At 51.2% G+C, this 15,673-nt stretch overlaps 1 protein-coding gene across 1 annotated transcript in view; it reads left to right on the top strand.

Moving 5' to 3' along the window:
* LOC105705166 (E1A-binding protein p400) overlaps positions 1-15,673 on the top strand; it is a 135,205-nt gene that overhangs the window by 36,618 nt on the left and 82,914 nt on the right. The window contains exons 4-12 of the mRNA XM_064379537.1: positions 1,468-1,575; positions 2,064-2,449; positions 4,670-4,966; positions 6,189-6,374; positions 8,662-8,802; positions 9,318-9,396; positions 10,083-10,132; positions 10,513-10,570; positions 15,426-15,515. Coding sequence (XP_064235607.1) covers positions 1,468-1,575; positions 2,064-2,449; positions 4,670-4,966; positions 6,189-6,374; positions 8,662-8,802; positions 9,318-9,396; positions 10,083-10,132; positions 10,513-10,570; positions 15,426-15,515 — 1,395 coding nt within the window. The remainder of the gene's footprint in view (positions 1-1,467; positions 1,576-2,063; positions 2,450-4,669; positions 4,967-6,188; positions 6,375-8,661; positions 8,803-9,317; positions 9,397-10,082; positions 10,133-10,512; positions 10,571-15,425; positions 15,516-15,673) is intronic.

The raw sequence follows: 15,673 nt of genomic DNA, 5'->3' as shown, positions 1-15,673 counted from the left end.
AGCGTGGCCTCAGGAACATACCCCTCTCCTTGGGCTGTTGAGGTAGAGTTGCCACGAGTTTCTGAAGAGCAGTTGCTAAACTTGGTTTCTTCCTACTTTGAAAATTAATTTTTCTTGAATTTTTCCGTGTCCTGAAGTGAGGAATTTTTCAGTTGAGCGGGCGTATTCCGTCTTGGTTTTCTGTGCGCATTTGTAGGCTCTTGAGCCACCGTGGTGTGATTAAACACAAAATCATCTGCTTTCTGAAGTTGTCATATTTTTTAAGCTGATTTTTTTCCAAATAATAAACAATATCTTTTTGTGTAAAAGACTAAAGCATATATATGTTTTTATGTCTAAGGATATTAACTGAAGAGGCCATCTCTTCAAGTCGTAACTCCTCTCTCAGTGGGATGGTTGGTTCTTTATCAGTCAGATCCTTGTCAGTGTTCGTCTGTTAGTGCCACCTTTTGTCTGTTACAGTGAACTGAGGACTGAACATGGAGTCTTCTGTTTTTCCTACATGTTTGTCAGTATATCTATCTATCTATCTATTTATTTATTTTTTGAGGTAGGATCTGGCTCACCCAGCCTGGAATGCAATGGCATCATCATGGCTCACTGCAGCCTCTACCTTCCAGGCTCGGGCGAATCTGATGCCCCAACCTCCTGAATAGCTGGTACTATAGGCTCATGCCACCATGCCCAGCTAATTTTTGTATTTTAGGTACAGTCAGAGTCCCACTATGTTGCCCAGGCTGGTCTTGAACTCCTGGGCTCAAGTGATCCTCTTGCCTCAGCCTCCCAAACTGCTGGGATTGTAGGCATGAGCTACCATGCCCAACTGTTTGCCAATATAGCTAAAGGAAAAACTCCTAGAAATGAAATTACTAGATCAAAACACAGGTATGATCAGCTGATGATGGTGCTCAGTTGCCCACCAAAAGGACAGGGCTAGCTTTCACTGCCGTCGGCAATTTCTAGCTCTTTCACATTTTGATGACTTTGTTAGGTATAAGTCTTTTAATCCTCGTTGATGTGATGGGTGGAAAATCCGTCGTTTCAATATGGGTTTCTTTAGCTTTGAGCACGCTGTGCAGCATCATTCCGTGTGTCTTGGGCATTTGTGCGTCTGCCCCTCTGCCTGCTCTCCATGCTCTGCCCACCTCGTCCATCTGTTTGTGACGCTTCTCATGTTCGCCTGTGGTTTCCAAGTGCTAAGCTAGTCTACCTCTATCCATCACACGTGTTGCAGTGTTGCCTCTCGGGTCGTTGTTGTCCTTGGCCTTTTAATGATGCTTTTTCTTATTTGGCAACATTTTAATGAGAAATTGTATTCATCAGCCTATCTTTTATGGCTTCTGGATTTTAGTATGTGGTTAGAAAGGCCTCCCTTTTCAAAGATGATAAAAATACACATGTTTTTCTCTACTATTTCTCTGGTTTTATTTTTACATCAAACTGCACCTTTTTTGAAAATTATTCTAGAGCAGTCTAAGAGGCCTCGCCTTGACGTGGGTCACCAAGGGGTAGTTTTCCAGCACCCGGGGGCGGATGCAGGCGTTCCTCTTCAGCAGCTAATGCCGACTGCACAAGGTAAGGCCCAGCAGCAGAGCCAGCTCCCAGCTAGGAGCAGTCAGTGCACTGCAGTTCCAGAAACCAGCACCAGACTCAAACTTGGGCAGTGGAGGTAGCGTGTTTGCAGTGGGTGCCTGAAATTGGGATCCTTCTGAGTCCCAGTTGATACCATATGCAGACCCCCTGGAGACACGTTCTTGCCACACTAATGGGAGCCACATGTCATATTGCCATTGTGTCTTTCGACAGTTTTTACTCCTGTGTTTTTTCTAATTGCTGCTGTCGTGGGGGTGCCCTGTGGTGATCTGGTGCTTGTTTTGCTTGAAGCTGACTTGCAAAGGTCAAGTGCCTCTCTTTCTTTGTGTGTGCTCAGTTGTGACTGACCTCCTGTGTGAGTGTGGCGGGTCTTGGACAAGCACCGGGGTGTCAGACCTCTCCTTGTGACTCATTGGTAGAAGCTGCCACACTTGGGAATCAGTGCTCTTGGCGCTTTTCTTATTTTGCAGGAGGGATGCCCCCCACGCCACAGGCTGCACAGCTCACTGGACAGAGGCAGAGTCAGCAGCAGTACGACCCCTCCACGGGGCCTCCTGTGCAGAACGCCGCCAGCTTGCACACCCCACTGCCTCAGCTGCCCGGGAGGCTGCCCCCAGCTGGCGTTCCCACCGCAGCCCTCTCCTCTGCGCTGCAGTTTGCACAGCAGCCGCAAGGGGTGGAGACCCAGACACAGCTCCAAATCCCAGTGAAGACTCAGCAGCCCAGTGTTCCCATCCCTGCACCCCCCACCAGCCAGCTCCCCGTCCCTCCCTCACAGCCGGCACAGCTGGCCCTCCACGTTCCCACGTCTGGGAAGGCGCAGGTGCAGGCCTCTCAGCTTTCGTCCCTGCCACAGGTATGAGAAAAGATACAGGAAACAAAAATGGTTTGCGAGATTGGCTGGCTGCGTGTGTGTTAGGCAGGGTGTCAACACCACACTATCCTTTGTGTATTTTCTCTTAGCAGCTTGCTCCTCTGCTTTAGAACAGTTAGTTAATTCAGTACTCGCAATATAGTTTTATTTGGCTCTGTAATATTATCTTCATTAAAATAATAGAGAATGGGCCGGGCATGGTGACTCATGCCTATAATCCTAGCACTTTGGGAGGCAGAGGCAGGTGGATCACCTGAGGTCAGGAGTTCAAGACCAGCCAGGCCATCATGGCGAAACCACATCTCTACTAAAAATACAAAAATTAGCCAGGTGTGGTGGCGCATGCCTGTAGTCCCAGCTACTTGGGAAGCTGAGGCAGGAGAATCGCTTGAACCCAGGATGGGAGGTTGCAGTGAGCTGAGATTGCACCGTTGCACTCCAGTCTGGGTGACAGTGTGAGACTCCATCTCAAAAAAAAAATAGTAATAATAGAAAACTATTATTATTGTCACTCTTAGTGCCAGGGCCCTCTCCCTACTCACTTATATGCTGTGCGAAGGGCATGGTGTCATTTATCTCTGTAATCTGCCCAGTAACTCTCAGGTAGGTGGCAGCGACCCATTCTACCAGTGTGGAGACAAATACTCAGAGCTTCTGGGGCTGGCCGCAGGTTACGTGGTGGTGAAGTGACGAGCGGGGCTCAACCCTAGATCCATGTGAGTGCAAAACCACGGCGCAAACCACCCACCGGCTATGCTGGGTGCCTGCTTTGCTTCTTTTGGGATGCTGTGTGCTCTGCAAACGTGTAAGGCATTACTGATCCACCTTGATACACATTTCAAGTAGTTAAATTGCCCCTTCTCCACTGGTTAATTTTACCCAGCTGCATTTTTGGAATGTTCACAGTAAACTGGTTTCAGTTCCTAAGGAGTAGCGAAATGCCACAACCTGCGCGCCAGCTGTCAACAGGGTACTGATGGGAGGCCGGGGAGGGCTCTCAGCCACCTTAGTTCTCCATTGTTTGAAGCACATCAGAGTGTGGGGAGCCCATTGCAGAGAGTCTTCCCTTCCTTTTACCCTCTCCCTCACTAACAAAGGAATTTCCTATGTAGGCTTTGAGTTCAGAGTTTTTGTTTGTATTGAAACATGGTCTGGCTCTGTCACCCAGGCCGGAGTGCAGTGGCACGATCTCTGCTCACTGCAGCCTCTAACTCCTGGGCTTAGATTATCCTCCTGCCTCAGCCCCCCGAGTAGCTGGGACTATAGGCGCACACCATGACACCTGGCTGATTTTTGTATTGTAGCAGAGACGGGATTTCGCCATGCTGCCCAGGCTACAAAATCAATTTTTCTATTTTTTTTTGAGACAAAGTTTCGCTTTTGTTGCCCGTGCTAGAGTGCAGTGGTGCGGTCTCTGCTCGCTGCAACCTCCGCCTCCCAGGTTCAAGCAATTTTCCTGCCTCAGCCTCTCAAGTAGCCGGGATTACAAGCACGCGCCACTGCGCCTGGCGAATTTTGTGTTTTAAGTAGAGATAGGGTTTCTCCATGTTGGTCAGGCTGGTCTCAGACTCCTGACTTCAGGTGATCCGCCTCCCAAAGTGTTGGGATTGCAGGCGTGAGCCACTGCACCCAGCCTGAGGAGGGCTTTTTAACCCTTGCAGCTTGTCTGCCAAGAGAGAAGCACATTGAATTTGTTTTTTCTTCTTTTTTTTAAGAGACAAGGTCTTGCTCCGTTGCCCCTCACTCCAGCCTCAGCCTCCTGAGGTGGCAATCCTGCCACCTCGGCCTCCCATGTAGCTGTGATCAAAGGCACATGCCACCACACCTGGCTGATTTTTAAATTTTTTATAGAGATGGGGTCTTTGTTGCCCTGTCTCATCTCAAACTCCCAGGCTCAAGCAGTCCTCCCACCTCAGCCTCCCAAAGTGTTGGGATTACAGGCATGAACCACTGGGCATGGCTTAAAGGTAGTTGATAACGAAAGCTCCTATTAGGTTTTGGGAAGTAGAAGGATGTGTTTTTTTTTGGTGGACACATTAATGTTGGGCTGTGGATGTGATGTGATTTGTTTGCTCGCATTGTTGTGGAGAGGAAGGTACTGGCAGCGCGTGTCTCTGGTGCTGTGGGTGCTCTGGTGTTTGGCACCGTGGCCTGTCCTGACATCTTGTCTTCACCTTGCTCCACTTGTGCTCTGCCTGTTAGACAGTGGCATCGACAAGGCTCCCTGTGGACCCTGCCCCACCCTGCCCACGGCCTCTGCCCACCTCCTCCTCTACCTCGTCCCTCGCACCTGTGAGTAGCTCTGGCCCAGGACCCTCCCCTGCTCGGTCCTCTCCAATAAACAGACCCTCCTCAGCAACCAACAAGGCACTGTCTCCAGTCACTTCCCGGACCCCAGGGGTGGCGGCATCTGCCCCCTCCAAACCACAGAGTCCCGCTCAGAATGCCACCTCGTCCCAAGACAGTTCTCAGGATACGCTGACAGAACAAATAACTCTGGTAAGCATGCTTAAGAAAGTTGTAAAATGTACTCCAGTTAGTGAAGCACATTTGTTTTTGTTTGTTTTTTGAGGTGGAGTTTCGCTCTTGTTGCCCAGGCTGGGATGCAGTGGTACTCTCTTGGCTCACTGCAACCTCCGCTTCCTGGGTTCAGGTGATTCTCCTGCCTCGGCCTCCTAAGTAGCTGGGATTACAGGTGCCCGCCACTACGCCTGGCTAATTTTTATATTTTTAGTAGAGATGGGGTTTTGCCATGTTGGTCAGGATGGTCTTAATCTCTTGACCTCATGACCCGCCTGCCTTGGCCTCCCAAAGTGCTAGGATTACAGGCGTGAGCCACCAGGCCCAGCCACACATTTGGTTTGAATTGTTAAGGATGTGATAGCATGAAACTGAATGCCTGGTCAGTTCACCATGGCTTGGGAAGTGCGTAGACAAGTCGAAAACCAAGGGTTAGCCTTTTCTATTGGAAGCAGACTCGTGGTGAAAGCCTGTTTTTTTTTTTTTTGTGGTAAAGTCTGCAGTCTTGAGCTGCTTTATAGGGGCAGTAGACGAGGGGTGGGAGAGCTTGATGTGTCGGGGTCAGGCTGAGAGGGACAGGCTTGAGCACTGGTGCCTTGCAGGCTGTGAGGCTCCTGAACCCCCCGGTCTGCAGCCCTGTCCTTGAGAGTCACTGCCTAGCCCTTAGCACTTACTTTGGGTTGGATGACTAAGTGTTTATTTTGTTCAGCTGCATTAGGGGAATTAAAAGAAACGTGTATCAAAATAGAGTGTCACAAACCCCATGTTCCCCATTATCTGATTTTATCCTAGTGACAAATAGCTGCATATCATAGTATGCAGCTAGTCTCATTTCATCCATTCCACTCCCTTCCAGATTATTCAGAAGCAAATTCCAGGCATCATATGGGTTCCCTGGTAAATACTTTGGTAGAAGCATGAGGTTTTAAAGTTTTAGTCTGTTTTATAGAGATGAGACAGGATTATTGCTCCAGCTTCTAAGGCTCCTGGGAGGGCCACATGCTCCTAGACCTCTTCTAGAGCCACTCTGACCTTTGTGTCCGAGTCTTACCTTTGATATTAAACTGGGACCTGAGCTTTCCCTCTTCCTTAGTGCCTAACTGAGCCTGTTACGTAGTAGGGCTTCAGATTTCTGGGGTCTGAGTTGGTGGAACACACTCATCACATGCCGACGCCACGATCCACCGTGTATCCCCCACAGGAGAACCAGGTGCATCAGCGCATTGCAGAGCTGAGGAAAGCAGGTCTGTGGTCCCAGAGGCGTCTGCCAAAGCTGCAGGAGGCCCCCCGCCCCAAGTCCCACTGGGACTATCTGCTGGAGGAGATGCAGTGGATGGCCACAGACTTTGCCCAGGAGAGGAGGTGGAAGGTGGCTGCTGCGAAGAAGGTGGGTTGACACGCATGCAGCTGCTGTGCTGTGCTCATTGGTGGGGTTGGAGTTTGCAGTGCTGTAACGATTGGCAGGACTCCAGACCCACTCTTTTTTGTTTTTTTCAGATAGGATCTTGCTCTGTTGCCCATGCTGGAATGCCCAGCTAATTTTTGTGTTTTTTTGTAGAGACAGGCTTTTGCCATTTTACCCAGGCTGGTCTTGACCTGGGCTTAAGTGATTGCTCGCCTTGGCCACCCAGAGTGCTGGGATTGCAGGCATGAGCCACTGTGCCCGGCAGACTAAGTCTAAAGGCCTTGACTTATGAAGTCTAAAAAGGATACTTCTCTGTTGTTTGGAGAAGAACTGTGCTGTATACTTGGTCTCTGAAATGGTGTGTTCAGAGCCCAGCATGCATGGTTGGGATCAAGCCTGTGCTCCCCCACTGCTACACTGGGATGGATTTAGCTTCCTTCTGTTGCCTGGCTTTGTCTGGCAGTTGGAGTTAGGATACCTCCAGTGCCACAGGTCCAGGCTGGTGACTGGAGCTGTTCAGGGGGCTGAGAGGCTAAGAGTTAGAAAGGGCCTGGTGCCAGTCGAGGGGCAGCAAGGGGCTGTCGCAGGCTTTCCTGCCTGCCCACACCGGCTCCTGCTCTTCCTCCTGGACTCCTGGTCTAGCTCTCTCTTTAGTTCCAGCTGAGAGTTTATTTTCTCCTAACTGTTGCCTGCCCACACCGGCTCCTGCTCTTCCTCCTGGACTCCTGGTCTAGCTCTCTCTTTAGTTCCAGCTGAGAGTTTATTTTCTCCTAACTGTTGCCAAAGGTGCAGAGTCCTTGGGAGACTCTCTGAACGCCTTACTGCTGATACTGGAAAAGTAAGACCAAGTGGTAGATTTCTAGAAACCTCAGGCCTCGGGGGAAACAGCTGTGCTTTCACTGTATGGAGAGCCACGGGCCGCCTTTGTCCTCCTTATCACTGTGTCTCAGCCTCTGTTTGTTGGGCCCTAGGCTCTTCGTTCCTATTTTCTGTACTCTTAAGGCTGTGGGCCAGTCCTGTGTCCCCTGTCCTCTCCACTCCCTTCCCTGAATTCTACCCCTTGCTGTCTTCCTGTAGGTTAGGCAGAGAAAAGCTGAGACCACAGGGTGAGAACTCTGGGGTTCTGAGAGTCAGGGGTCTCAAGTCAGATTGACAGGCATTGCAGAAAAACCCAGATTCTTCCTCAAACCAGCCTTTCCACAAAGAAGGTAATCCTGAACATGGTGGATACCAGGCTGGACAGGGCAGGAGGCCGGAAGTGTAGATGCCAGGCTGGACACGTAGACCTGGGCTGGACAGGGCAGGAGACTGGACGTGTAGACGCCAGACTGGACACGTAGATTTGGGCTAGACAGGGCAGGAGGCTGGAAGTGTAGATGCCAGGCTGGACACGTAGACCTGGGCTGGACAGGGCGGGAGACTGGACGTGTAGACGCCAGGCTGGACACGTAGGTTAGGGCTGGCTGACAGGCTGGAGTGGGAGCTGGTGGGGGGGTTGACTGAAGAGCAGTGCAGCATCTATGGGGTATGGGCCGGGGCCACTTCTCAACAGCCACGTGTTGCACCTGCAGCCAGACCTGCCCTTCCCTGTGCCTCCTGCCTCTCCTGGGGCAGATGGGAGAGGCCGCAGAGCCTGATCAGCGCCTGTGTTGATGACAGTGAGCCCAGATCTACATTGGAGGCTGAGTGGGAGCACGGCCTGTGTGCAGAGTCCCTGCGGCAGTTGAGTGCATTTCCATCCCTAGAACGGGTATGGGGGTGACAGCCATTGTGTTCTCAGGGCTCCAAAGGTTTTCTCATCTTAATTCTCACCACCTATTTGAGGTTCTGTTGGTGGGTATGTGGAGTGTCTGAACTTTTGAAAGCAGTTTGGCAATTTAAAGCAAAAGCCTTAAAATGTGAATTATCTCAGCCCAATAATTCTTACATATGGTGTACCATTCATGAGATGAGATACTGATCCATGTTTATTGAATGAAGAGATGTTAATCATGTATTACACGGGGAAGGAAGATTGTAGCACAATGTGATAGTTTAGTTTTGAGAAAAATATATTTAGTGGGAAAAAAACTACTTTCAGGAAAAGTCAAGCAAAGTGTTGGTGGGTTTCGCTTGTACTCTTGTTTCTCCTAGTGTGCCCTGAGAGCACATGAGGATGTATCTGACGGTGAGTTGTATGTAATTTTAGCCTGAGAAGATGTAAAAAAGTTACATATCCTTTTTTTTTTCCAGCATAACAACATATAATTCTTGTACTTTTATTCACCAGCTTGTTAGAACTGTGGTGCGCCATCATGAGGAGAAACAGCTCCGTGAGGAAAGAGGGAAGAAGGAAGAGCAGAGCAGACTGAGGCGGATCGCCGCCTCCACGGCCCGGGAGATAGAGTGCTTTTGGTCGAATATCGAACAGGCGAGTGCTGCAGTTTTCACGGGGTCGTAAGAATCAGCCACTTCCTGAGGCCAGACCTCGGGCTCCTCGCCGAGGAGGCTTTCGGGCGCCCCAAGGTCCGGCAGCGTGCGCACTTCCCTGGGCTTTTGCTCACTGGCCTTTGAATGGTGGCGCGTGCCTGTGTCTGTCTTGCACAGAGATGGACCTCAGCTGTGGCCGCGCTCCGAGGTGCTTCCTGCCGTGGAGGGGCTCTTGGGGTTGTCGTTCCAGGGTTAGTGCGGGTCACCACACACGGTTACTTCTAGAGCGGCTGTTGGCTCTCTCTGTTTCCTTCCCTGAAATTTTAATTCTTATCTCACCACCTAGTAGAACCTGGGCAGGATGTAGTTAGAATGAAATAAATGAGAAAGCACCAGGCTGACGTGGCTGGAAAACACTTACTCGACTCGGCTTACGTGTTGTAGTGTTTCCTGTGCAGAACCTCTGTAATTCCCATCCTTAGTAACATGCTTATTCGTTTAATCCTTTGCATTTAGGTTGTGGAAATCAAACTACAAGTTGAATTAGAAGAAAAAAGGAAGAAGGCCTTAAATTTACAGAAAGTTTCCAGGAGAGGTATGATATAAATAAAGAAAAGCCTCACCACTGCTTGGGTGGTACTTTGTGATTCTTTTCTCAGCAGGCAGTCTCCTGGTGCTGTGGCTTCCCACAGGACGTTTGCTCATCGGCCAGCTGCCTGATTGTCACATTTCTCTTTGTGTGGCCATCCTAGTTTTATGCTTCAGTGCTTTTGAGATGTGTTAGAGTCAGGTTGATAAACTCTGGAACACAGAACTGGAGTTGAATCCCTGGAGAGTGAGTGAGGAGTTCACTGAGGCATTTGCCATGCAAGAGGACCCCTGGGCGTTGGGCTGTGTCACACCTCCCTGTCACCCTTCCTTTGGTAGTTCTTTGGCAGCTGCCTCCACTTACTATATGCCACTCCACTTAGGACCTGTCTGGCACCAATGGTGGCAGCATTCACTATTTCATTTGCCTCTGAGGATACCCCTGGGAGGGGGGTCATTGTGCTTCCCTGTTATCAGTGAGGAAACCGAGGCTGAGAGGTGGCTGCTGCTGAAGTTCATAGAGCCACAAATTAGTAAAAACCACTGCCCTGCGTCATGAGGGGGAGGAGGCGAAACTTACGTGTCCCTCTTTTCCCTGCACGTGGGTGGAGGCAGCAGGGGCCCCGCCTGCAAAGCAGAGATGCCCTCCCCATGGGGAGCCTCAGAAACTAACTGCGTTCCTTGTCTCTCTAGGGAAAGAACTGAGACCCAAGGGTTTCGATGCGTTCCAGGAAAGTTCTCTGGTAAGTCTGGGTTTGTTACTGTGCTGTGTGAGGAGTGGAAGCTGCTCCAGTAGAGTGAGCCTTTTCTTTCTTACCTGGAGGAGTTTGTAGGCTGTGACTGTTACTCCCTTTCATTATAGACTCGGTCTACTTTGAAAATAAACTGGTGCGTTTTAGCCTTAGTCTCATGTGGGGTATTACTTTGGCAGGGACAGCTGATCACGGTGAGCATCCGTCATGTCCTCGCTCCCCCACTGCCCTGCCCTGCCTGACCCCAAATGGAGGCTGAGGGCGGCCCAGCAAGCTTGCACCAGGGCTCCCTGCTGTCTCCTGGACTCTTCTGCCTTGGTTTCCCATTCTCAGTATTTGGATCTCATGCTGGTGGTTTTTCTTCCTTTCAGGATTCAGGAATGTCTGGAAGGAAAAGAAAAGCCAGCACATCCCTGACTGATGACGAAGGTCTGTCCCCCCACAGTGCCATCTTCGTTGTCTGCAGGGCTGCCGATGAGATCACACAGACCTGTGGCCACTTGCAAGGGCTTTAGCCTTGCCATGTTCAACTGGTTGAAAGTTCAGCCTTTGTATTTATCCAGATGTCTCTCAGTGTAGAGAGCACTTTTTGGTGTCTGTGGAGGATTTGGAATGTCTTCTGGAGCAAAATGGTCGTATGTGCTTTTGTGAGGTTTGGAAACTTGGGTGCATCTTGGAGAGTGTTGGGGCCCCGTACTCATATGGCATAGGGCCAAGCCTATTCTTGTCCTTGAGAGGTGGCCCTGGTATGTCCAGTGGTAGACCCATGGTTGCCAGCCAGTGGGATTTCAGGAGAAAGTCATGTGAATTTTAGATGTTGGCACTTCATTCAGATGAGAACAGGTATTTGAGCACTGGGTGTGTATGAGCTGGGGCCAGTCCATGGCCACCAGCTCACGACCTGTTTCCATACCCATGTGGATTGGGTGTAGAAATCCTCAGGACTAGTCTGGATTTTTAGAGACGGAGTGGGGAGCTGGAGTGGGGAGTTTGGAGAAGCTTTCCTGGGTGTGGCAGTTCCCGTCGGGTACCGGGTCAGACCTGTGTGGCAGCTCCTGTCGGGTACTGAGACCTGTGGCTTCTCCGTTGGCTCTTTGCTCAGCATCACTTTGGAACTGATTGGCTTGATTTGGTGAAGTGTGCTAACTTTTCCAAATTTTTGAACATTGATGTTTTGAAATTGTTGATTTTTATTTGGAAGTCAACAGGGAGTTTGGCTAGATTGTTGGCATAAAACTGTCGGTATTCAGTTCTGCTGCATATGACAGAAAGAAAACAGCAGTGGTGCTGATGAGCGAGGAGCCTGGGGGCACGTGGTGCAGCACTGCTACGGCATTGTGGTGGCGTTCTTAGGCCCCGCCACTCCTCTCTTCTGTCCTGTGCCCAGTCTCCCCTTCAGACGTTCTCCTGGGTTGGGTGGCTCCTGTAGCTCCAGCTACTCTCCTGTGGCAGGTGGTCCTGTAGCTCCAGCTACTCTCCCGGGGCAGGTGGCTCCTGTAGCTCCAGCTACTCTCCCGGGGCAGGTGGCTCCTGTAGCTCCAGCTGCTCTCCCGGGGCGGGCGGGTCCTGTAGCTGCAGCTACTCTCCCGGGGCGGGCGGGTCCTGTAGCTCCAGCTACTCTCCCGGGGCGGGTGGGTCCTGTAGCTCCAGCTGCTCTCCCGGGGCGGGCGGGTCCTGTAGCTCCAGCTGCTCTCCCGGGGCGGGCGGGTCCTGTAGCTCCAGCTGCTCTCCCGGGGCAGGTGATCCTGTAGCTCCAGCTGCTCTCCCGGGGCAGGCGGCTCCTGTAGCTCCAGCTACTCTCCCGGGGCGGGCGGGTCCTGTAGCTCCAGCTACTCTCCCGGGGCAGGTGATCCTGTAGCTCCAGCTGCTCTCCCGGGGCGGGCGGGTCCTGTAGCTCCAGCTGCTCTCCCGGGGCAGGTGATCCTGTAGCTCCAGCTGCTCTCCCGGGGCAGGCGGGTCCTGTAGCTCCAGCTACTCTCCCGGGGCGGGCGGGTCCTGTAGCTCCAGCTACTCTCCCGGGGCAGGTGATCCTGTAGCTCCAGCTGCTCTCCTGGGGCAGGCGGGTCCTGTAGCTCCAGCTGCTCTCCCAGGGCAGGTGATCCTGTAGCTCCAGCTGCTCTCCCGGGGCAGGTGGTCCTGTAGCTCCAGCTGCTCTCCTGGGGCAGGCGGCTCCTGTAGCTCCAGCTTGCTGTCTTGAGCTGGTGGCTGGTGGCTCCTGGAACTCTTGCTACTCTCCTGGGGCAGGCGGGTGGCCTCTGCAGCTATAGGTACTGTCATCAAGGCTGGAGGAAGGGTGACTTACAGGAGTAGAAAAGGTGCTTCCAGGCCAGTTGCTTGTTGAAAAATCCTTCTGGAGGGGCCTAAGCAGGGATTCTGCTTGCATGTCACCGGCCAGGCTGCTGCTGATGGTGAAGCTGGGACCCGTGCCTCTCAGTGTAGGGAACAGTGGGCTGCGGGCAGAGTGGAGTTGTTTCCTGAGGAGCGAGTGGAGAGGAGATGCTTTTGGGCAGTTTGCAGTCTTGCTCACATACAGGCATGTACAGTTATTTTCTTTATAGGGTTTTTTTTTTTTTTTTTTTTTTTTTTGAGTGACGGGAGTCTCACTCTGTTGCCCAGGCTGGAGTGTAGGGGTACAATCTTGGCTCACTGCAACCTCTGTCTCCCGGGTTGAAGCAATTCTCCCTGCCTCAGCTTCCCACGTAGCTGGGATTACAGGAAGCCGCCAGCACGCCCTGCTAATTTTTATATTTTCAATAGAGATGGGGTTCCACCGTGTTGGCCAGGATGGGCTCGATCTCCTGACCTCAGATCATCTGCTTGCTTTGGCCTCCCAGAGTGTTGGAATGACGGGTGTGAGCCACTGCGCCTGCCATCTTTGTAGGCATTTAACTGGTTAGGGAGCGCCTAATGGAAGATAACTTAGTTTGGGAAATTAGGGAGGCTCAGTAAAAACTGTCTTGCATAATGGGCATGGGATGAGGTCAGTTTTGACATTATTTTGTGGGAGCGTGTATTCTTTTCTTTCCTGACACTGTTCAGTTTGTACTGTTTATCTCGGTCTTACAAATAAAAGTACAGTTGATAACCGTCAGCTCTAAAGCTGTGTGGTCATGTCCCCTTCTTCACTCCATCTTTTCACCCAAACACACATTATCCAGTGAAGACAGGCAGTGATTCTTTTTTTTTTTTTTTTTTGGAGATGAAGTCTCACTCTGTTGCCCAGGCTGGAGTGCAGTGGCATGATATTGGCTCACTGCAACCTCCACCTCCCGGGCTCAAGCAGTTCTCTGCCTCAGCCTCCTGAGTAGCTGGGATTACAGGTGCCTGCCACCACGCCTGGCTAATTTTTATATTTTTAGTAGAGACGGGGTTTCACCATCTTGGCCAGGCTGGTCTTTAACTCCTGACCTCGTGATCTACCCACCTTGGCCTCCCAAAGTGCTGGAATTACAGGCGTGAGCTACTGCGCCTGGCCTATTTTTTCAAACAAAATCTCGCTCTGTCACCCAGGCTGGAGTGCAGTGGCACAGTCTCGGCTCACTGCAACCTTCGCTTCCCGGGTTCAAATGACTCTCCTGCCTCAGCCTCCCAAGTAGCTGAGACTGCAGGCACAGACCACCATACCCAGCTAATTTTTGTATTTTCGGTAAAGATGGGATTTCACCATGTTGGCCAGGCTGGTCTTGAACTCCTGACCTCAGGTGATCCGCCCACCTTGGCCTCCCAAAGTGCTGGGATTATAGGTGTGAGCCACCACACCCTGCCTGGTGCTGAATTCTAGACAGCATCATTCTGCAGTGGGATGAATTGAACTCTGGCCTTTCGACAAGAGAAGCACAACAGAGTACAGGAGGTTTGTGTTTTTCTTGTTACCTGGAAAAGAATTAGGCCATTTCTTCATGAGGAACACCTTGTCTCTGACCTGCACTCTGGTAGCTGTTGTTGGCTTTATGTAGATTGACCTCTCCACTTTTCCCTATTTTCTCACATTTTCCCAAGCACATTTCTGTACAGGCATGCGTTTCTTAACGGCAGGGATATATTCTGAGAGATGCATTGCCGGGCAATTTTGTTGTTATGTGAAAGTACAAAGGACTCACTCAGACCTAGATGGTGCGGCCTGTGCCTCCAGGCTGCAGACCTGCGCACACGTGACTGCTGAGTACTGTGGGTAACTGGACACGGTGGCACTGGTGCATCTAGACATACCTTGACATAGAAAAGGTAATGTAAGGATACAGTATGACAGTCTTACGGGGTCCCATTGCACATGCCTTCTGTTGTTGGCAGAAGCGTCACTATGTGGTGCTTAACTAGATTGAAACAGACTTTTGTTTAATGCCTAAAGATGCCTTAAGGTAACTCAGAGAAGGTCAAATTAACCACTCCAGGTCTTCTTCACTTTTCCAAAGCTCTCCACTCTGGAAACCAAGTGATCAGAGGGCAGAAGGAATGGCAGAGGTGTTTCCAAGAGGAGGGGTCGGCCGGGCCTGTCGCGAGCCAGCAAGGTGTCGAGTAGTCAGGAAAGACAGCGCCTGGAGGCCCAGTGACTGGTGTGGTTGGGGCAGGTGCCTGAGCCTCCTTGCTGGGCAGTGGGGGTCTTGTAGTAAAGAAATGAGTAGTTTGGATGGTGGGAAGGGAGAGATACAGATTGTGAGAGGAGAAAAGAGCCAGCTGAGAGGAGAGACGGTGCAGGTCACTTTCAGGCCCCCAGGTGGGCTGAGAGTCCATGGACAGGGGGGTTTGGCTGTGGAGCTGCTGGTGGCTGCTCTTTTCTCTGCCAGGAGCCAAGACCTCTATGGCGAGTGAGGTGTGAGGTTCAGGGCTGCAGGTCTGAAGAGAGTGGAGCTGACGTGCGCTGGTAATTGTGGAGGACAGGAGAGCCAGGGAGAGTGTGAGCCCGATGTGGCTGGGCCTCGTGACATGGATGATGATGAGTTCACGGTGATCCCAGCTGGCATGCTTGTGGGCTTTTCCACAGTGGCACTCTGCAGGAAGGTGGGAGGGTTGACAGCATTCTGTGTGTTGGTCTGAAGAAGGTCTGCTGTGTATTGAAAAACCAGGGCTGTAATTCATAGCCTGAAATGGAAGGGGGAAGATGGTTTCAGTTTCCTGCTCACTTAATTAAACGATCATTTCCAAATTAAACCTGAGAAGTTTAAGAGCTCAGTTTCAATTTCTTTAATAGCGATGCAAAGTAATTCTCAAGCTTTATAGTGTGTAGTGAGTAGCAGACACTCGAGTGGTGTTGCCTCTCAGTGATGCTTGCCGATGACCGTTTTAGTGGATGACGAAGAGGAGACGATTGAAGAGGAGGAGGCCAGCGCAGGCGCCGTGGACCACCAGGCAGAGCTTTCCAATCTAGCCAAGGAAGGTAGGCTGTGGCTACCTCATTAAACATCTGGGAGGTGCACAGAAACACTTAAAACCTGTGAGACGTGGAGCACCAGCAGCACTGCCTGGTTTATGAAAAACTCCCTGTGTGCCTCCTGCTGCTCTCTCTCAGGTCCTGGAGGTCCTGGCCCTCCTGGA

This window comes from Aotus nancymaae, unplaced genomic scaffold, assembly GCF_030222135.1.
Source record: "Aotus nancymaae isolate 86718 unplaced genomic scaffold, 86718_ANA_hifiasm-v0.15.2.pri h1tg000021l, whole genome shotgun sequence".
Lineage (NCBI taxonomy): Eukaryota > Metazoa > Chordata > Mammalia > Primates > Aotidae > Aotus > Aotus nancymaae.
Note: the sequence above shows the minus strand (reverse complement) of the source record. Positions and strands in the feature narration are given on the sequence as shown.